Source organism: Apus apus, chromosome 1 (assembly GCF_020740795.1).
Source record: "Apus apus isolate bApuApu2 chromosome 1, bApuApu2.pri.cur, whole genome shotgun sequence".
Classification (NCBI taxonomy): Eukaryota; Metazoa; Chordata; class Aves; order Apodiformes; family Apodidae; genus Apus; species Apus apus.
Window position 1 is genome coordinate 41,070,144 of NC_067282.1, and position 22,464 is coordinate 41,092,607.

General features: G+C 35.5%; 1 protein-coding gene across 4 annotated transcripts in view; it reads right to left on the reverse strand.

Moving 5' to 3' along the window:
- Positions 1–22,464, reverse strand: part of DACH1 (dachshund family transcription factor 1) — a 357,701-nt gene that overhangs the window by 28,308 nt on the left and 306,929 nt on the right. For all 4 annotated transcript variants that reach the window (XM_051633619.1, XM_051633610.1, XM_051633602.1 and 1 more), the window contains 5 exons: positions 22,139–22,290; positions 13,520–13,667; positions 9,191–9,334; positions 8,645–8,713; positions 4,596–4,662 (listed from right to left, as the gene is read on the reverse strand). In XM_051633619.1, the coding sequence (XP_051489579.1) occupies positions 4,640–4,662; positions 8,645–8,713; positions 9,191–9,334; positions 13,520–13,667; positions 22,139–22,290 (536 nt within the window). In that variant the 3' untranslated portion in view covers positions 4,596–4,639. The remainder of the gene's footprint in view (positions 1–4,595; positions 4,663–8,644; positions 8,714–9,190; positions 9,335–13,519; positions 13,668–22,138; positions 22,291–22,464) is intronic.

Sequence of the window (22,464 nt, forward strand, 5' to 3'; positions counted from 1 at the left end):
TTTTCACAAACATAGACAGACCTTCTTACTGTTTGCAGATTCCTAAGCTGAAAAAAGACTTTTCATTAACAAATTGAATGGAAATTATTAGGTGGTGGGGTTTTGGTTTTGCTTTTTTGTTTGCTTTTGGTGTTTGTTTGTTTGTTTGTTTCTTTTTGATCTGGCCTAATAGGCTAAGTGACCTAAAAATCACAGAAAAGCTCATCTCCAAAAAAAACCTCAAACCCCTGTTTTATTATTGCTGCTCCGCAGAACCTTTTTATATTATATAGGTCTAGAATACTCAGCTGTTTGTTTCCATAAACAGCCTAGCTAAGTAGCAGATGTTTCCTTGGGCAGTTATTCAATATATCTAGAAAAAAATCTCTTTGCCTTCCAGGCTTCTGACAGCTTTGTTTCCAGCTCCTGACTTCTTTTCCCTGCTGAAATGCTCAACCTTTATAGCAGGCCTGCACAACAGGTGGGCCGTGGGTCTCTTGGAGCTTGAAAAACCATTTGCTTGGCCCATCAGCTGCTGAGAATCATCATGTACTGTTTGATTTGCCCAGCTGCCAAGAAGCACCAACAAGATGTCCAGCAGAAAATGTGCATCTCCTAGCTTGTCACTGATCCCTCAGAATGCATGTATCTCCTAGTCAACCACCTGGTCAACCGGCAGACACATAGCTCCAGCTCATGCACACATGTTGCCTCACAGGTCAAATTAATATTGTTATAAAAAAGATTTCAGGTGTTCAGAAGTAATATTTGGAAGGAGGAGAGGCTGAAACAGAGCTGGAAAGAAAAATGGGAAAGTAATTATACAAGATAAGCTGAAACAGTTTTGAAATAGGTTGGTAGAGAAGGAGGAATGTCACATGGGAAAATGAACATGTATTTTCATTCTGAAAATGACCTGATAAATCCGTTTGAGAATCCTGTCTCTATACTAAACCAAGCACCTTTCTCCTAAAAGTCCCATGCCATAATAAATGAGTAACAACAAATCCATAGTACTTACTAAGCAGCAATAAAAATGGAATAACTGATGAGCAACTGTCAATTTAATCAAAATACAGAATTTATAAGTTGATATATATATATTTAACATTTCTAAGATGTTTTAACGAGAAAAAAAGGCAAAAAAAACCCCCAACTTTGGTAAAATGTACAAAGAATAATGTGCTTTTTTTTCTTATGTTTGAGAAATTAATAATGTAGAGAATATATGACCAGCAGTTTTCATGGCATTATAGAGACAGATGACCTCATCTTTGAGGAGCTACAGGAACAAATGGAATTGCTTATAATTAAGAGGAAGGGGGACACAGAGAGGACAGACAGAAATGCAAAGATAGGAGATAGAAGCCCTGAGAGAAAGATGCAACTATTGAAGGGATTCTACAGAAGGATAATGGATAAAAGAAATGGACTTGATGCTGGTCACTGCAGTCAATCTCATGGGCAAAACAAATGAAGGAAAGACTAATGAAAAGACATTTTAGTTAAATGTGTTGCAAAAAGAACTAAAGTTCCCAGAAAAGAAATAAATGTCCTGTCATTTGAGGATATGGAAAACTATTTTTAAAAATCATTAGTTAATTTGAGAGTAGTCATATTCTTGTATTGGCATATGTGTCCTATTTATGATTAGCAGCCAACAGTAATCTTCTCCAACTTCTAAAAGCGTAAACTCATATAAAACTTAAGATTTAGAGAAATTAGGACAATAAGCCTGATGCAACTGGAATTGGAAATAAAGACAGAAAATGTGACGAGGGGAGTCACTGAGACTGGTTAAGCACAAAGATAGAAACACAGAAACCAGGACACAGGAAGACACTGTGAAACAGAGCTGGAAATAAGAAATGGTTGGCTGAGAGTAATTGAGACTGAATTTGGGGGACCAAGTGATTTGGACTGACTAGACAAGAACAGAAGCCAGTGGTTGCGAATACATGGCAGACAGAACACAGATAGGGCAAGAAAGTCAGGTAAAGTCATCTGAAGTGTCTTTGAGGAAGAAATCTTGACAAATGACTGGATATGTGGCATAAGGATAGAGAATTGTGAGCCAGTATCTGGAGGTGTCTGGATCTTCACTAACAAGAATATTTAGGTATAAGTAATTAAAATTTGAGGCTGGAATTATGACTGGATACAAACAGAAACTGGTATTGAAAGGCGAGATTAAAAAAAGAGGCAATAAAGAGATTATAAAATTTCTAAGTGGATATTAGGACTGATACAAAGGCCAGAGATGAGGAAGAAACAAGAATAAGAAAGCTTGATTGAGACATTGTCAAAAGTGATACAGGTTGCAAGAAAAATGAAAGGAAGATTCTATTCCCAAGAGTATGAAATGTATCCCAAGATTGCCTTTATTTATGTCAACAAATATCTGTAAAACCCCTGTGACAAAATGGTCATTCCTTAGTCCACACTGCTCATAATAAGGTATTACAGGTTATCAGTTACTTTGTTAGCTTTAGCACTGTGAATCTAAAGTCCATAAGGTTATCAGATGTCATCTCACAGTGAAACTTCTGACTTTTTAGTTTACTTGTTAAAAGAAAAGCCTAGGAAACTATTACCTAGGACATTATTCAAATGGTGAAGCAAAACCCTCAACTGTTAGGAAATGTGAAAATTAAGATTTAACAAATGAAAGAAACTGAGATAATCATTCACACCTCTTCTGTAAAGCATGATGACTAATGATGAAAGTATTATAGGAAACCAGGTATCATATAAAGCATGAGAACACATATTGAGCACTGAAGATAAAGAAAATATTGGATAGATATCAATTTGTTCAGCTACACCCTTGTCTCCTGCACTGAATGAGACAGGGTACTGTGGAAAACACAGTATCTAATCATATAATTAAAGATTATATCATGATGCATACACAAAGAAGGTTGAACAAAGGTGCGGAAGACAACCTTAATTCTACCATTTCCTAGTTTTGGAAGGCTTGACTTTACAGCCTTAATAATGACTTTTCCAATAAAGTTTTTGATCTCATAAGAAATATCATCACATTTCCACATGCTTTTGTCCAAGATTTATACATCAGAAATGGAATCATGTGCAGAAGCTCCTCAGAACCACCAAAAGTTCCTTTTCAGTGTGGAAATCCTTCAGATTGCTGTCTTTCAAACACAAATACAGCAAGAAAGATCAAGGACTATTGTTTGCTGAGATTATTACACCAAATTTGCTTGTTGAAAAACAGATGAAACGAGTTTCAAAACAACACAGAAAACAATTTATGTTAGGTTTTCAGGCAAATGACTGAAGTTGTATCTAAGAAATTGGTATAAATATGGAGGGCAGCCACAGGACAGCCTTCCCCTCGTACTTAGGCAGCAAAATGCGTGTACTAGGTTCTTGATACGGGCAAAGGGAAACCGTAGTTATTTTCTCACTCTCCCTCAGTAGCCTTCAAAGGCTTTACAAGGAACTTCATACAAAACTTGCAGTCAGTTTGCCGAGTTGCAATTGCTTTCTTTCTCTATTCCTGGATCTGCTCAGCATCTCCATTTCCTGCCTTGTCCTTTCTGGGAAGGAAAAAGACAGACAGCCCTGGAAGCTTTGTGTGAATGGCTCTTTTCTTACATCAGGAGAGCATAGTCTGAAGCCACTTAGCATTACACTTAACTGTCAATATGACCCTACAGAAGAGGTGGAGAACTAGAAAAAGGTGAGAAGAAATGGTGGGAAAGGGCTTAGAAAGCATATGTTCATTTTCCTAAGGGACAGGGAGAGTAAGATAACATACTCATCTGGAGAAAGGCTAGATGGGAAAAAAAAAAAATATTTGCAGCAGAATAAGGAATTGAGGTATGAAATTTTGATTGATGGACAAAAGAAACAAAATTTGCACTAGTGAAGAATGTGTAATAAGGGAAAGAGCAGAGTAGGACAGGAAAACCTTGAAGACAGGTAAAGTGTAAAGGGTATCTTGAAACAGACATGGGAAAAAAAGAAAATTTCATGGAAACTGAGAAAGCTAGCAGAACATTATAGAGCTGGCTTCAGAAGAAGCTAGCATGATGACATACACAAGTTGGAAATTAACTGGAAGAAAGCAGAAAAGATACAGACTGAGGCAATTGCTAGAAAATAGGAAAGAAGTGAAGATAAATGAAATAGCAGCCTGAGAGAGAAGTTGGTTAAGTTTCCTGTTCTCATGAGGAAAGCTTTGGCAGAAAAGCCCAAAATTATTTGGGAGTGATTTGGGAAAAGGAAGACATGACAGGGACACCATATGAAAAGAATGGTCAATGAGGAAGACAACGCAGAAGTAGAAAAAATTTTAATAATTTAGATAATGTGTAAAGAGAGTGGTAATTCAATGGAATGAAGATGAATGCACAGGATTTGGGAGGGAAACTACTGGGAGACAGAAAATTGGGAATTTGGGATTTATAGAGGAAAAGAATAATTAATAATGTAGGCAGACAAATACATGGTAATTAACTAGATGGGGAAGAAAAAGTCAATGGAAATAAGAAAGCAAGAGTGGCAGTAAATGTCATTGTTCTAGTGCTTAGTAAGAGGTCTGGTAACAAAACAATATATAAAAGTCAAACATTATCTTTGTATGGTACCTTTTTGTGTGGGATGAGGGGGTCTTGGGAAACCGGATTGGGAGCTAGGCATAGGCATCTAGTGAACCTACAATATGTATGGAGAAGAGGATAATCTGCTTTATTATTATTTTAAACAGAAGCAAGAAAGAAAACATTTAAAACCACTGTCTACACCAGTTCCTAAAATCTTAGTATCTATTTGCATCTGCTAAAAACTATGAGACCCATAACTGGTTTATTTATTATGTTATTTGCTAGCATTTTATGGATATTTCAGTAATCTCTTATCTACTCAGTATTTAAAAAATAAACCAAAAAACAAGCCCAACGCTAAAATATCCTTTGTTGCTTCTTTTTAATCTCATATTCAAATTTCTTTTAATTATCTCTCCCATTTTACAAAATACTTTACATAAACTAAAAGTAAATCCAAATGAGTGCTACACGGTAAAAAACAGAACCGAATATACCCCACTTATGGACAAATACAATTATCTTTTATGCCCAAATTAGTCCTATTCCTTACTCGCAAAAGTGATAGTTAAAAATAACAATATTAAATGTAACTTCAAGATGATAAGTATCCTTTTATTTATCATAGATAGCAGATAAGATCTTTTACTATTTCCTCGTGTAATGTTTTCTTAAATGCTGAAATTACGGTTGGTATTCCAGTTATTTCACTTCCCCACAGAACACAGCAGCTTTCCTGCTTTTGTTTGCTTAGTTATAGAACTGCATAGCATACTTAATACAGTAACTTGAAAAAAGTTAATGATTGTGGATAAAGAGACTATTGTCCCAGATACGCTTTGATACTGATATATCAATGTATTTCTGAGGGGAATAAGAAAGGCGTAAGTATTTCCCTAAGTGAGAACCTGAAACAAGAAAGAGATAGTATTACATCCTTTGTTATGGAATATATAGTATATTCTATATAATAATTCTTCTATACTGAATACTAGGATATACAAAACACAATTCACAGATTATATGTAAGGACCTAATTGAAATTTTGCAAAAATTGGAAAGACATGGTCTTTTTTGCCCCAGTGAAAATTCAAAAAAGGGTTGGGACAATTCCAATGTCACCCATTGGAAAGTTTTTGTAGAGTTTTTCAGCTAAATTTTCCAAGTAGCCCATCTGCACTGAGCATGCTTTATCCCAGTGCTGCAGTAATGAAGCAGCTCTTTCCCTGCGACTCTCTCTCCTCATTCCTGCAAACAATTGCCACGCTAAATACTGGAGGAAAAAAAAAACCCAAACAAAACAAGAAACTATCTTAGCTTTTTCTCTTAGTGTCCTGTCCCTGATATTCAGGCAGATGCAGAAGAAGAAACAGAGCGCATGCTGAAAGCAGTAGGGAACATGAGCTTGATGGGGAGGCAGAGAATACAGACAGATGTGGTACCAAACAGAAAAGGCTGTTAAGAGGGAATCGATGCAGTATGGACTCTTGAAATGGCAAGATGAGAGGAGGAGGCAAGAGGAAGGGTCAGAGAGAGGCAGGGGGCTGGGGGTCACTGAGAAGAGAGAGAGCTTTTAATTAGAGAAATAATCAGGGTGGCATGAAACATTTCAGAAGAGAACGCTGGAAGAATGTGAAGTTAGGGGAAAAAAGAAACACATTGTCATGTAGAGCAACGAAAGAGTGAGGTAAGCCATTAAGAGAAGCTGGAATTGGAATGAGAAGAAAACTCATTCTCAGTAAGAGCTGAAACACAGAGATACAGGGATATGTGCTAGGGGAACACAGAGAAAAGGCATTTTATGGTGAAAGGGAATCAATCTTCCCTCCAGCGCTGGAAGTGAACACAAAGATTCCCAACACTTATTTATCTGCCATTAACTACTTCTTGAACTATTTTTGAAACCTGTCACCCTATAATAGCTGATCCACAATGAAAATAAGTTCCTACAGTTATATTTGTGTTGTAGGTTTACATATTGTGCTAGATCTAAAAGTTCTGAACTGTTGTTCTGACAATTAAGGTCAGTACGTTAAAGTATAAGAAATTGCAACTCTATCTTGCTTCTTTTTTCCTTTTCCTCAAAAAAAAACCCAAATATTTTAATTATATGTTAAGACTGCAAAGTAGAGACAGGAAATGTCAGAATTAAGGTTGCCTTTGCAATGTGATCCACTACCAGAATATGTTATGGTCAGCTCTTTAATTAAATAATAATCTGTGGTTTGTTTGGGTTGGGGTTGTTTTTCCCTTGCACCACCATAGGCAGATGAATCAAGGAAAGGTAATAATTACAGAGAATTTTACTTTTAAGTCCTTGATTTAATTTGTTGCAGAAATGGAAATACATGAAATGAATATAAATAGGCAGAGGATAGCTGGAAAAGAATGGATAATCATGGTTAGAAAGCTGAAGTGCTGTTCCTATGTAGTTTGAGGTAAGTCCTTTAGAATGCATATTTTCAAAATACTCAGTAATTACGTGTTGTTAATTTCATAAATATCCAGCTTGGTATCTCAGCCTATACATGAAATGGAATCCAACAGGAACAGTGATTTTAAATGCACTGAATACATAGGCCAAAAATGCTATATATCCTGAAAAAATGGGTCCTAGCTACTTGAAAGTTAAGCAATTTGTCGCCTTAATCTTTGTTTGATTTGGTTTCCCAGCTTTCAAATGGGAATACTCTAAATTTTGCTTCCTTGTGGGAACGCTCTGAAGATAAAGTAATTATTGTTTGTAAAGAGCTCAGATACTGTGGTGACTAGTGTAAAGAATGGCCTCCTAAGAAATTTGAAGCCTGTCTTCAAACCAAACCAAACAACAATATTACTGGATTACAATAAAATGACATAATGACTGGTTTCCTACTAAATTCATTAGTTCAAATGGTGCTTTGAATAAGGCATACATTTTATGGGAAGGAAAGTAGGATTCTGGAATAACAAACCTCATACCATGTACCCACTTCCCAGGCAACATTTAATCTGGCATACTCCAATTTCTGAGATACTGACTTTGCAGACATAACTCGCTTTCAATCTCAATGTTTTTGTTTACATACATGTGTTTGTCCTACATAAGAACTTATTGTCTCTTCTGTATTTGTTTATATGCTCAATGTATTAAAAGCTTGTTGACTTTTTATTCTGTTGTTACAGCCTACTTGTGGCACACCAGTAACAACTCTTTAGGATTTGGAAAAAGTGATTAAATAACACACGGAAGATGTCAAATGATACTGTTAAGGTGATTGACTGCAAAATGCAAAATAAAGGCAATTGAGAGTGATTACTGGAGCTAATAATTTTAGGCTTGCCTCTGAAAAATGCACCTTCATTTACAATTTAAAACAATTGTTATTTTTACTGTTTAGTATTCATGTAGGTAGATTTTCCTGTTCACTAGAGAAGGCTTTATAACATAAATACTATCTTAAGAATTTGCTCTTTACTAATATAATGGTGTTTGCAATATAGATATACATTTAGATTCACAAGGGAAGTAATGTGGCTCTTTTGCATTTCATGTATAAATTTACTGAGCAGATTTGTTTTATTAAAATGTAAATAATGTGATATGGTAAATGAAACATCCAAGAAGGGAATAAACAGATTATTTATCTTTAATACTCAAAGTAGCTTATTGAAACCTACCTTTCAGTAACTGCCACTGAATATTAGCTATGAAATTCTCATCATGCCTTGAATGTTACCCATTAGGTTTAGCCATTTGTATAGTTAAAAGGCTCAAAATGTTTCATATATACCTTTAAAAATATTTTTATCTCAAATATAACTACACATGTTCACAAAAACGACATTCAAGCATGTCTGAGATTCAACCCAATATTGCTTCAAATAAATTATTCTTTAATTGCTCTGTATAAACAGAAATGACCTATTAATTTAAAGAAAATCTATCGGCACAGAATGTATTCTCTCTTATAAACAAGCAAGATGAACTTGACCTTGTTTGAACTTGTTTTGATGTGGCCCAGATGGTAGGCTACATGCTTGAATAGCAGTCTAAAGCTGAGGAAAAACTCATATAGCAAGATCTAGATTTATAGCCTTTTGCAAATTCCTACCTTGTATTGTCCTTTCAGCATCTGTTCTGCCCCCGCTGCGGTCAGCTTCTATCTCTGGGGTCAGAGAGTCTAGAAACATAGAAAGGCAAGACTGACACATATTTCATTTGATTCTTATAGCCCTTTTTACAACCTGTTACACCAATGCTGAATTACAATACAATCAACCTTTGTCAGTTTTTTTAATGTTGAACAATGACTGGAGGCCAGGACAATTTTTTGTTAGACTAGGAAGATTAATGAGTAATAGATTTTCCAAGCACAAAGAGGGGGGAGATAAAGAGTAAGAAAAAAAAAATTGACTTCTCAAGCTAATAATATAAAATCGTCCTAGTCTGAACATTCTCTCCAGTGAGTTTATTTGCACATACTAGACAGAGTAACAAAACAATAAAGAGAGAGACATCACTTGAATGAAGAAAAGAATAGAGATTTTCACATTTTCTTTTTTTCCCTCCCATCATGTTATAAATTTTCAATACAATGAGCTTCTTTTGGGGCTTAAATTGAAAGTTAATGACACAGAGGCAAAAATTGGCTCCTTACCATTTAGGACCCTGAGACTATCTGTTGAAGCTGCCTGTTTCAGTGTCTGTTCTGCTTGCTCCCGTCGTTTAGTCTCAAATTCAAGTGCTTCCTGCAATTTCCTCTTTGCCTTTTTTTCCTTCTTTAGCCTTTTCTGAATTATTGCTAGGAAAAAATAAAATCAGTGTGCTCAAATTCAGATATGAAACTTGGCTACATGATTACCTATTAAGAGTCATGAGAAACACTACAACTGAAACAATATAAATTGATTAATTATACATACCAATTTAAATTACTTGACATTTGCTAGAATTACAGTGAGATATTCTAAAAGCTACTTTTCTGTACCATGGTATTGAAAACTGTAGGTGATATTCAGCTATAGCATTTTTATTTTTTTCTTTTAAACAAATGAGGATCAGTGTAACCAAATCAGAAAACCTTGAAACCAGCAATGAAATGCACTTTTTGAATCATCTGATGCAGATACTCCTCTGCCTCTGGAGGTGAGGTGTTTTTTCAGGAGTAAGTCCATGATGTTGTCATTGCCCATAGCATACAGTTAGCATACACACGGATGAAGTCCTCGCCGGCCTGCCTGCCTGCAGCTTCTCTCCCACAAGAGGGAGATCCAGCTGCTTGGGTGCCCGGGCTGCAGGAGGAGCCCAGTCCTCCCCTTGCTGTGGATCTCATTCCTTAGGGAAAGAAAGACTCTGAGCTTTCGAGCTCCCCTCCAAGCTGCTGCTTTCTGCAAGTCTTCCGAACTCTTGGTGCCCAGACTCTTCCCTATGTTTATTTCTTACCCATATTTCCCTTTGTCTTTCTCTCTTCTCTTTCTTGCTATCTTGTCAGCTTCTGTTCCATTAGCCAACTAACCGTGAAGAACTCAGCAAATCCTGGACAGTGCTGGATCCCCAGCCATGCAAATATTACTTTGCTTTGTCAGATGTAAGGGAAAATATTGGGAAAGGAAGGAGCACATTAAAAATAACCATTAAAAGTTCCTAATTTAGAGAAATGTTTTCCTTGTATCTCTTAATTACAAATTTTACAAGGAAAAGGATTGCAAGAACAGGATGCAACTATCACAATTTTCTTTCCTATATTATCAGTGACTTAGAATCACACAAGTAAAACTTGCATGATGCCTAACTGAAGCAACATATTACAGGTTATGGTGCTGATGAAAAAACAACATAAACCCATTTTTCTACTTGATAAAAGCCTCCAAAGGAATAATGTGAAGTTGTAAAGCATATAATTATCTCCCACACCACACTCAGACTCTTCTTCCATCGCACATTTAGTGTTTTCAGGGATGAGCATGTAAGAAGCCAACTTCTCCTAAGATCTTCCTGGATAACCCTCTCCTGGAGAGTCTGTTGACACTAACTAAAAAAAAATACTTGCTAAACTCCTCACTTAAGAATTCTTTACGCACACTAAGTAATTATCCTCACCAAAACCAGATACTAGGTGGCACCAGGTTTGACTGCCAAGATCTATATAGCCCTTCATCTAACTCCAAAGTAACCTGTGGTATGTGCATAAGGATGAATGCTGGAAAAGGTAAAAATATAGTTACACCAGTTCATCCTCCCCATTTCCAGTAGTCTGTGATGGTAGTGTCTTCCACAAAATGCAAATAATGAAAGTTTTAGAAGGAACCATAATTGTTATTACTATTTAATTTATATGCTAAGAATAACCACTTTTCAGATGATCCTGGATCTGTTCAGATACGAAATGAATAGAAGCTCTTGCAGTCAGAATAGCTGCATAATTTACATCCAAGACTTTGGAATTTTGGTTCTTTCTCATTTTGTATAGCAGCAGTTACTTTAGAGGTTAATTAGTTTATACTATCAAAGAACATCTAGTATCTATACAAAGGCTAAACTAAATACATTTTGAATCATTGCACAGTTTAAATGTTTTCATTATAAGTACTTTGAAAGTGATTGCAATAAATGAGAAGGAAACATATGTTGCTTTCTGAATTAAAATGTCATCATGGCTGACACATTGTAGATGTGACTACAGCAGTCAGAGCCAGAATTAGTAAACCCTTCCTGTGTAGCTGCTCACAGAAGAGATATTATCCTACTTTCACCAGTTGATGAGACACATCCTACAGCCTTAGGAATCACTAATTGGAATATTTACAAAGAAGGAGGGAAACAGTACAATAAATAAGCAGCTCTGTAGAACACACAGTAGCAGCAGTTAATTTATTGTTTAACGGCAAAAAAATTCAGATCTAGCCACTAAAGATATTTGACATGTGTTAAGATGATGAACAAAAGACAGATGTTGCCTAACGCTGAAGATCCTGTTCACTTAATAGGTTTTGACCTGCATGTGACACAGCGACTCGTGTTTCTGTGCTGTAGCTTTTAAGTGTACTTCAGTTTTTTCATATGGTATCTCTTAACAGGAACACGGCATACTTCTCCCATCTTGCTCGTTCTTCCATTGAGACATATGAAACTTTCTTTTACACATGACACTTGCTATCTGGAAAACTAATAGTAGGCAAAGCCTCCTACATATTTTTCTACCTTTAATTGAAGAAGAAATTCTCACAATTACAGTCTGGCCTTATATTTTCTCTCCTACCTGGACCTGTTAATTTTAAAGAATAATCTATTCTTTTTCTTTCTTTTGTACAGAAGTATCCACCAGCAGAGACAGTCTTCCACGTTATATTTGCTTTACTGCATACCACCATTAAGTGTTTAAATCCAGCCTTCTTTTGCTTGATTCTTACTTTTATACCAGTGCAGTAGTATCACTGGAGAGATACATATAAATAAAGCAGGTAATGTATCAACCTGAAAATAAAATTGTCAATTATTTCAGTACCTTGAACAAAGTAAGGGACTACTCCATGCTCCTTCCTGACATATAACTTTGAGTGAAATTCATTTTGCTTAATTTTGACCACTCAAAACTTATGTGTATAGTCCAGCCTAGTCAATTATATTCTCTCTGGAGTTAGCAGGAAGAGAAAGTAGTCTTCACACTGTAACTGAGCCCACCTACCTGGCTGAGAACAAGATAAAATCTTTTCCTTTATTAACCAGAAAGTGAACTTATATGCTGTGCTTAATTTTAGAAGGCAAAACTCAAGTAAGGTTAGATGGGTGTCCTCCAACCTTGTCTATTGTGCATGTGTTTGCCTAACTCTAGAAAGGAACCTATATCTGAACAGTTTTGAGACACAGATATAGAAGGATGTGAAGAACAACCAAGCTCTTTTACAAAAGCACTTAAATGTGTAAGTAGTGCAACTCTACTGAGCAAAATAGGCCAGTTGTGGACAACAGGATGATTCAGTGCACAGCTGTCATAATTGTTAATAGAAGTTGTCTTTAAAAATTTATTCTCAAAAGTTAAAAAAGAGAAATTAAGGATGTGACTGTTTATCCCTTTAATGGGCCAAGGTATGAAACAGGATTACCTTGTGTGCTTACTGCTAACATGTTAGTTTAAGGTATAAATATACTGGTTGTGAGTCCAACTGTTGTTGGGATTCCCTATTTGGCTGACTCCCAGAAAATTAAACTGGAGAAGAAAAGACTTATAACTCTAGACATAAAAAATACCTATCTCTCTTGTTACGGTCTGTGTTAAACAGCAAGCGAACCCCAGAGGTTAACTGTCCCTTGCAAAGTAATCAGACACAATTAAAGGGCAAGACATACAGAAAAATGGACCCATAAAGAAAGATGGGAACATGTTCATAATGCAAATAGTTAATGCAAATCACTGTAAACTGCCTTACCTTTACTACCAATAAAATGATTTAAAAATCTTTAACATGCATATGCTTTACAGTGGGCTGATGCTGAAGTTTGCAAAGCTACTAATGCTACTGCCTTACCAAGAAGAACCTTTACTGTTCCTTCAACAAACGTGTTTGACCTACTTTGTATTATAAAGGGCTTATAAATTACTGTTCTCTTTCTATCTATTGCATATGGTTTGCCTAAATGTGCAATATATGACCCTAGCAAACAAAACTGAGACAAGGGTTCCTAAAACCTTGCAGACCGTGCTGAAGTCTGTTAGAGCACCTATGGTATTTAAAATTGTGTTGTCTATTACTGATGTAGAAAGTAATATTCAAGAAAAAAAGTTGAGAAAAAGGAAGGTCCTTTTTCTAAATCTCATTAAGATCCTATGCAGAATCAAGCAGGTTGTAAAAATTCCTGCATTGCAGTCAGCCTGGGCATAACATGAGGTAAGAAGGAAAGTTTTGATCAAACACAGATGTTACATAAAAAAATTACGTTTCCTAAGGAAATAAATTACAAGGTGTTTATGTCTGCTTAATTAAGATACCTCTGTTCTTCTGCTCCACAGCCAACTGTTTTTCAAGTGTTTCCCTCAGTTCCCGTTCCCTGAAGAGCTCCATCTTCAGCTCTGTCTTTTCCAGTTGGACCTGTTTCTCTTGAGCTCTGGCATTGTCGATAGCAACCTTTAGTAGGCCCTGTTCAAAGATAAAGTTGGATAATGTTTGAAGAATGTTAGAACAGCTGACATAATCAATAACTTCTATTATTTTCCTTTGATTTGTCACGTGAGATTTAACATATGAAATAATTCTGTTACTGGGTCAAAGCCTCCCAATTACCAATGCAATTTTTTACTGGAATTCATTTTGATGGGCAATAATCTGTAAAAAGCTGGAGTGAAATTTTCTCAGAAAACTCAAGCCCACCTTTGACTGTGCATATAACTAATGTGAAAAAGTTATAGGTATATTTTATTCTTTGTAAGAATTAAAAGAGACAAGCATATACCACAAAGAGCTGCGCCAATGGAAATACCAAAAGCAGAAAGACTCTTTTAAAGTTTTTGCTCCTTCTTGTTGTCAATTATTATTACACTCAAATATTTTCATAGTTCAGTGTTTCCAAGGAAGATAAAATTATTGGGATATTAAGCAGAGGACAAAGTAGGAAGATAACTCTGTTTTAAAAAGTCTTTTCCCTGACCTTGTACTATTTATTGTTATCTCACAGCAGAGAACAAAACACAATCATCTCTCAATTTCTTCACCTGGGATGATTGAAATAAACTCTACCTTTTTTTGTTGTTATTGTATCAGAAAACAATGATTCAGTCTATTCTAAACTTCTCTTGAGAACTTCAGCTGCACAATTCCTTCCTTTTTTTGCAAGGAAACAGAAAGATCTTGGCACAGCTTAGAACTAGACAGTTAGGACACTGAGATAAGGTATGAAAAAGAGGAGGAGAAACAGAATTGAAATAAAAGAATATGGAAAGAGGAAAGATTTCCTTTTCCCTTCTCCAGAAGACTGGCCATCAGGCTCTCAGGTCTACATCTGAATCTCTCCTCTTCAAGCTATCATAATGTAGTAGATAATTAAGTATGGATATACATACAGGAACCTCCATGGATATCAACCTCACTCTTCTGTATCCTAGACAAGTCTCCTGACAATTTAACTGTAGAGATATTTTGACTCAACAGAGATTTAATTAGTGATATAAAGCAAAACAATGCCAACAAGAGAGACTGAAGAGTACTCCCTAATAGTTCTGCCAGGGAAGCATTCAGACAACAGATAAAAGCTTCACACTCAAGACCCCATTTCAAAATAACAGACATGAAATCATGTCCCCTCACTCCCAAGTAAGCTTCCTCACCCCTCAGGCACACTTCCGAAACTGGATTATGGGTTGCATGTTTTTTCACTAAAATTGTTTGAAATTTCTACAAAAAAGGAATGGAAAAAAGAAGGCAGCATGATGATACTTGAGACATGGAAAACTTTTTTTTCATGAGTGTTAGGTCTGTACATTTATCCTACTAGTCTTCTCAATGTCAGTGACTGCTTTGAAATTTATGTCCTTCAAACTCCTTTTTTAAACATGCTTTCAGACACTGCTATTTTCAGTAATCCTCATCTGCATTCTTAACCAAATTGTTGCCTCAAGTTGCCTCATTCAGAGCTTAATGCTTTGCAACTCTGTTACACTTCAATCTATTAAAATCCACAGGAGCTGAAAAAACTCAACATCTTCCAACTGTAAGGTCCAGATGGTCACCAAAATGATATACACTATACAAGCATAGAATCACATTTGAAAATATCTAACAATTTTAATACAACAAATGTGCTTAAAAATACTATTAAAGTTTTAGAAGTTTTCTTAAAAAAAGCCAAATGCTACTCAAAAAGAGCTAAAACTTGAAGGCATTTTGTGTTGAATGTTAAACCTGGATGACTACTAAAGAAAACCACATAAAGCTAAATATAAAGCTCTGCAGATATCTGTAAAGTGAAAAACTATTTGAAAAAAAATTGTAAATTCCTTCCAATTTATTTTTTTAAAAGTTAATAGCCACCTGAATTGTGTTCCCTTCCTTGTCACATTCTCCTACATTTAAAACCATCATAAACTGTTTCCTATACAGGATGCATTTGAAATAGCAGGAGCAATTGAAGTAGGAGTTGTTTATCAATACCTGCTTCTGGATTATGCATAAATTCTAGAATATATCTATATGTCCTCCAATTCATCATTTACTGGAATTTGTGATTCATACAAAGCATTAATAAACCAGATCAAGTAAAATTACACAAAAAAAGTATTTGTTGATGAAAAGGGTATTGTCAAGTAAGTTTAAAGCTGCAAACACCTTCCTCCCAAATTCTTACACTCCATCTTGTTTGACAATAAAATCCAACTGCTAAAGTAATTGCCATCTTTACTCACTTCAGCTACATTCATGTACATGATTCTTCTTCATCAGGAACAAACAATTAGTAACAAATGAAAGAGATCATTACATCAAGTGCCCTTTTAGATCACCCCAATTAAAACTTTAGTTTAGCTGTATTTTAATTCTAAGATACCAAATTCTAATTTTCTGCTCTGATTGCTCTTGTTGACTTATCTTTGAAAGATGTAGTCTCAGTGCAAAGTCTAGAGATTATTTAGCAAGATGCCAATGTTGGCACCACTTAATGTGTTGATTGGTTGCATTATCAGTAGCAGTTTAAAATAAATTACTATTAAACTATTATTGTCCTTGGCTGACAAAACACAATATTTTGGTGTTCTTTAAATATGAAACAATCATTATGAATAAACATGGAGAATAATGCTAGAGTGTAACACTGATGTCTGTAATTTTGTATTAAGAATTGCTGCAAAGTACGAAGCTGCTAAAAGTGTATTACATTTTCTATTGAATTTCTACACCACACTTCTTCCCCCAACCTTTCCTTTTTTTATGCTTGCTGCTAACATAGCTAATGGTAATACATTACCTATTGCTGCTGATTATGTCTGAAAAATATTAGCTTTTTGGAGCCAAGACCCACTAGGGACTACTTATAAGCTACACAAAATTAAGTTTCATTTTTAGAACTTAAATCAGTGCACATCAGTGGGCGTCCAATGTGAAAAAAATCTGCACTAGAGCCAAACTGATGCATATGCAAAAGTGCTGTTACTGCCAATGACAGCTTTAATGCAAAAATACTGGAAACATTCAATATCTCCCTGTACTCAATGCAGAAGGGGGTGAGAAAAACAACTAAAAAGTACAGCATCTAAAAATCATCAGTGCCCCTTGGAACAGGAATAGCAGTTTCAGAGTTGCATGAAATTCTATTAATTCTCCCAGTGGATCAGCTGTAAAAGATTATACAAAATACAGTATGTCCAACTTGCATTTGCTATGGCTAATCCTCTAACCTGATATTAAATCAATATGCTGCCAATGACAATGGGAAATGCAGTGCAACACAGGACATTAACAAAACCAAAATATTTCCCTTCAGGGAAGGTCAGATGTTATGGAGGCTGGATAATGATAATTGTAGTGAACATGCTCAGGTTCCAGATTTGTTTTTAATACAGTATGGCTCTATGTGGAGCCAGGCTTTAAACATGGCATGCCATTCTTCCCTTCTGTGTCACTGATAATTTTTTTTTATTATTATTATTTCAATGTAATGTCAAAAATTATTTATAGATCATTCTGAATTGGTTTGTTTACTTCAATGCACTTGTTTTAATATTTGCCACAATACATACTTAAGAAATGTCAAAAATAAAAAGTTGATATATAGTTGATGTTTCTTCCCATTCTCCTATGTATCCAAAACCATGATCGTGTGAGGGCAGTCTACTGATCCTGTAGAAATTAAACATACACCAAACCTCAACTCAGCCTTTAAGCCAGTATTACCCATCACTGTTGTTTGTTTTTTTAATGCAAATAATGTGTTGCCTATTTTGAAAGGGGTGGAGGGAAAGTATATAGAAACTGTTACTAGCTGTATCTACAGTGTCTTGTGCCACCTAACATGATTTAGTTAGCTATACAGTGACATGTGACATCACGATGTCCTTTACTAGTGATCTATCTAGAAGATCATATCCCATTTTCAAGTCACCCACAGTGAGTGGAAAAGAAAAGCTAGAAGAACAAGCCATGCATACAGCAAAGCTTTCCTACTCAAACCTCCCAGCTTCCAGAGATTTGTAGCTGAGGGGCTTCCATTTATAATATTAGTTACTCACGGTAAAAACATTTTAAAATAAAATTGCTTCTCTTCTAGCCAGGAAATTGTATATAAATTGTATGCTTTCATCATTAAAACTATCTAGTGAAAAGCTAGCAAAAAAATCAATATATACATTTTTAGTTAACATCACAGGTTAATTCTTGAACATTTGCTATTTGTAACTGCCTACAGACTTAGTAACATGCACATGGTAAGATAATACAGCATGACTATCTCTACAGATGACTCCAGAAAAACATTTTTATAGTATCTCAGATTGAATACTTCCATCACAGGTAAAGGCATATTGCACAAGTATAAATGACATTTTTCATTAATACTTTATGCAAAAAACAAAATAATTCTCTTGAATTTAGCAGAAGATAAATAAAATCACATGAAGTAAAACTGATTTTTACTTTATCCAGTGTTTGCAATATTTTGCTCTCGTGTATTTAGTTGTAGATGATAACAGTGCAGGAGACTCACAGCAATAAAGCCAGTAGTTTGTTTTGTTTTCACAGGGGAATTTAGTTTGTAATAATGCATTTCTTTTATTAATATCAATGGGGTACTTACAACTTATTTTACATATCTCTTTAAAAATACTTAGCAACAAGACTGTTTGAATGCAATACGGTCTTGGTAGAAAAATATCACTATCAGCATGCAAATCATTCATCCCTTAGATATTAATGGAAATTCAGCTCAGAGACAGTAAAGATTCAGCCTCTAAAAGCTTAAAAAGGACATTGCTATTGCCCAAGAATATTGCAGTATCCTCAAAGGCTGTGGCTGTAACATACATTGGCATAATCAGGCCATGACTCAAAAAGGTGAACTTATGTGAGGGTTACAAAAACATCTTCAGCCTTCTCACTAGCACCCACACAGCATTTTCTTGTGACCCATCTTCCATCACCCTTCAGCCTCCCTGCAGCTGCACACAGACTTCCAGCACATAATCTGGAAGATTTTAACAAATATACATTGGGAAATAACAGATATATCATTTAATTTAACCTCTCTGGGGAAATTTATTTTCTCTTCCTTTTAGATGTGCAGATATACATTTGAATGAGAAAACATACCCCAAATCTAATTTCTTTATTTTATGTGTGTATTTTTTTTAATTGTATTTTGTTACAGTTTATTATTAGCATCTTAGTGGTCCCCAGCAAGAAATAAAAATCAGTTGTTCTGGATACAGTATATTGTTGTTATCTCCTTTTAAATGTACAAATAATTAAACATTGCATTTTTATTTCAGTAAGTATTTACGGAGAAGTAAGAAAAGCATATATATGATATACCAAAGGAAATAAACCTAACTAGCAGCCCCTGGTGACAGAAATAGCAAATAGGCTTGTCTAACATCTGCCTAAAATTACAAATTAATGATTAGGGGCTCTACATTTAACTTCAGTATGGACGGAAGACACTGACTCGCTTGTATTTAGTGGTCTATTTTAAAGGATGACTAAGACTTCTAAAATGGAAGTAAGTAGAGTTAGGTACCAAGTCTAATCACCTCAGCTCTTCAGCACCTGCAAGACTTCTAGCACACTCTGCTTTCAAATATCAAAAGTGTTTAGATATTCTTGCTCACATAACCAAAAGTACTCTCTTTAAGAGTTTAGGATCCTCCTTGCCCTGACAAAGGTCAAAATCAGAGCTCATCCCGCCCATGCAGTACTCTAATCTTGTTCTATTTTAAACCAGAACAGGCTCAACCTTTTCTTGAGACACCCAAGGTCTGTATTAAGGAAATTCTCCAGATCCTACTCCTCACACAACTGAATATACACAAGGGGAACACAACACAGATATCTATCATCAGATCCATGCACAATGGCGTAGCTTGAGACTACTTGCCTATGCATTCTTGCGACCACCACATCCCTAAAATACAGGTATCCTCCACCACCACATCTGCCAGGTTCTGCATGCACCCCAGTCCCATGACCTAATGAAGACATGCATTTCAGAAGCAGACATTTATCCTTTCTGTGAAAGGACACATATGTATTTTTGTCATGCATGACACTGATAAAAAAAGAAGAGCATTTATCAAAACCGCTCTGCTAGCCCTTGCCTAGATTTCTGCTATTTTCTGTTTCAAAAGCACCTTAGTACTGGAGTCAAGGAACAGACTGTAGGCCAGATGACCTTTTGTAGAAAGCTAGATCTGCTCCATAGCTACCATAGCCGCAACAAGAGAATGGTTAAGGATCTCACTTCTCGACCTTCCCTTTGGATCCAAACTTCTGTACTGAAAAGGATGTAAAATTCATCTGGACCAAAAGAAAGAAAAGAGGAATTTACCCAGCGACAAAACTCCTTCTGACTCAAGCATTAAATGCATCTTCTCTTTCCACAAATCCCATGAACAATCTCAAACTTCTAGTCAAATACCTAAAACTCAGTACTGATAGTGTTGGTATCACAGTATTTAAAACATTTGTGGGCCTGGGGTAGACCTCTCTCATTGCAATAATTGCAATGGAAACAATTTTAAATGGCATTGATTAGAGAAAGTGCCACTGTTGTGCATAGGTTATTGTAATAGACTCAACTGTTTTCAAGAGAACACTTACATTTGTCTATGCAGGTGGGTAAATCAAATTAGCTATTTTTCTAATTTTTGCAATTTTTTTTATGAAGTGGTTTGCTGACATCCCAGTAGAGATTCAAAGTATTGGAGGAAAAAATGCTTTGATGGTATATTAAATAATTCCCAGAGATCTGTGGAAAACATGTAATGTGACATAGGGACTTACTGAAAAAAATCCAAATGGACCTATGTCCCCCCTGTTTACCCTGATAGATGACTTTTTGTGATATGGAACCTCAAGGTAAGGAGCAGTAACTAGAAAAGTACTGGAAGAAGGCATAAGGAAGTCTCTAGTCTCTTTACGATGCTGCCTTTTAGTTTTAGCTCTTCTCTCCAGTTTAAAAAAAACAATGACTGAATTTCATGTTCACATTTCCTGTAAAACAAAACTGAATGCGTTCTTGGCAAATAAATCCTGGTCATTTATCCTGAAGTAGTGAAGCACTCTCATCTTGAATCAGAAGATTAGCTAACCTGTTGATGCTGAATGCTTTGCTGGTTGCTGTCTAGAGACATTGAGAGCACTATTTTAAAAAAAAAAAATATAAAGAACTTTCCTGTACATGTACGTACATGTATGTAGAGCTAAACCATTACATACGTTACTAACTGTATTTCTTCCTTTAGAAAAAGATACATTCTTTACAGAGTTCAGCAGTTCTGTATAAGAATGCTAAGTCTTGTAGAAAAGCAATCAGAAATATGCTCTTTCGCGACAGGCAGATATGGCAATACTTAATTCTTACATAGCAGTATTTTTTTCATTATTAGATCTCAAAACATCACTGATGAAAGGAATATATGCTTTCACAAAACAAGTCTGAACTGTCATAGACTTTAATGAAACTGCTTAAGAAAGTAAAGTGAGGAGGATTTGGCCCTACTCTATAGCCTTTGCTGAATATAATTAATTCGATTTTCTATGTTTGCGGAAATGAGCTGGGAGAAATATTGTGACAATACATTAGAAGTTAGTAGCTGCACAGACAAGGCTTATCTAGTATGAGTACAATATGGCTGCATTATTTCCTGCACTATCATTTTGCTTCTGCATGCAATGTACAACCATATTGTTGCAAGTGTTGCACCTGGGGAACACACGATCACTGTATTTGGGGACAAAAAATTCTTCATTCTAACATGAAACACATCTTGGCTCCAAGCTACATGCTAGTGTACACCTTAAATAATATTTGAATCAGGCTTTACTGTACACACAGCAGACATAGTGACTACTGAATAGGAAATCTACAGAAAATTTGGTAATACCCTTTGAAGTCTATTCTTTGAAGACAGTACTTTAAGTGAAATGAGCTTATATATATATATATATATATATAAAGTACTTTTTGTGAATGCTTTTATGAGAGACACATTTCAAATAGCTTTAAATTTCATTTCCACCTTGGTAGACCAGCAATTTAAAATAACTATTTATTAAAGAAATGTTTCTCTGCTTAGTAAATGAGATGAAGTTAAACAGTAAGATGCATTTCATTAGCCTGTAATAAAAAGAGCATTTAAGACAAATGTTGTTAAACACACCAATGTCATTTTCATCAAATCTTCTGCTGTGCTTTAATATAAAATCTTTATTTTTATGCACTGCATCTGACAGCTTCTAAATTCAATTTTTTGCTGTGGTTCCTTTAAAACCTAAATTACTAGAAAGTTTCAGTAAATTTGTTGATCCAAATAATCTTATGAACTGATTAAGCCAGAATGGTTATATTAATTTAGACAAATCTGCAACTGGCTCCTCTCCATCCCTTTAAGCTGATCTACAGAAAGTCCTACCTGGATGTTAGTCAGAAGGGTCTCTATGGAGGACAATCCATCAGGGAATAGAAAAGGAGATGGAAAACCCGGAGGTAGTGGTTGCCCATGCCCAGCTAGAGAAAGTTTGTCAAGGCTGTCTCTTGCGGTTGGTGTGGAGAGCGGGGTCTCATCTGTATGTGATTGAAACAAAAATATAGAACAAGTTACGCTTGTCTGTTTTTATTAGACCTCAGTAATGGCTTCCCTAGTGGTTTCCAGAACATTTATTGCAAATTGGTTCCTGCTATCAGGAGAAAATGCTTTCTGCTGAATTTTCTTTAATGAAAAAGCTGTGGAGATACAAC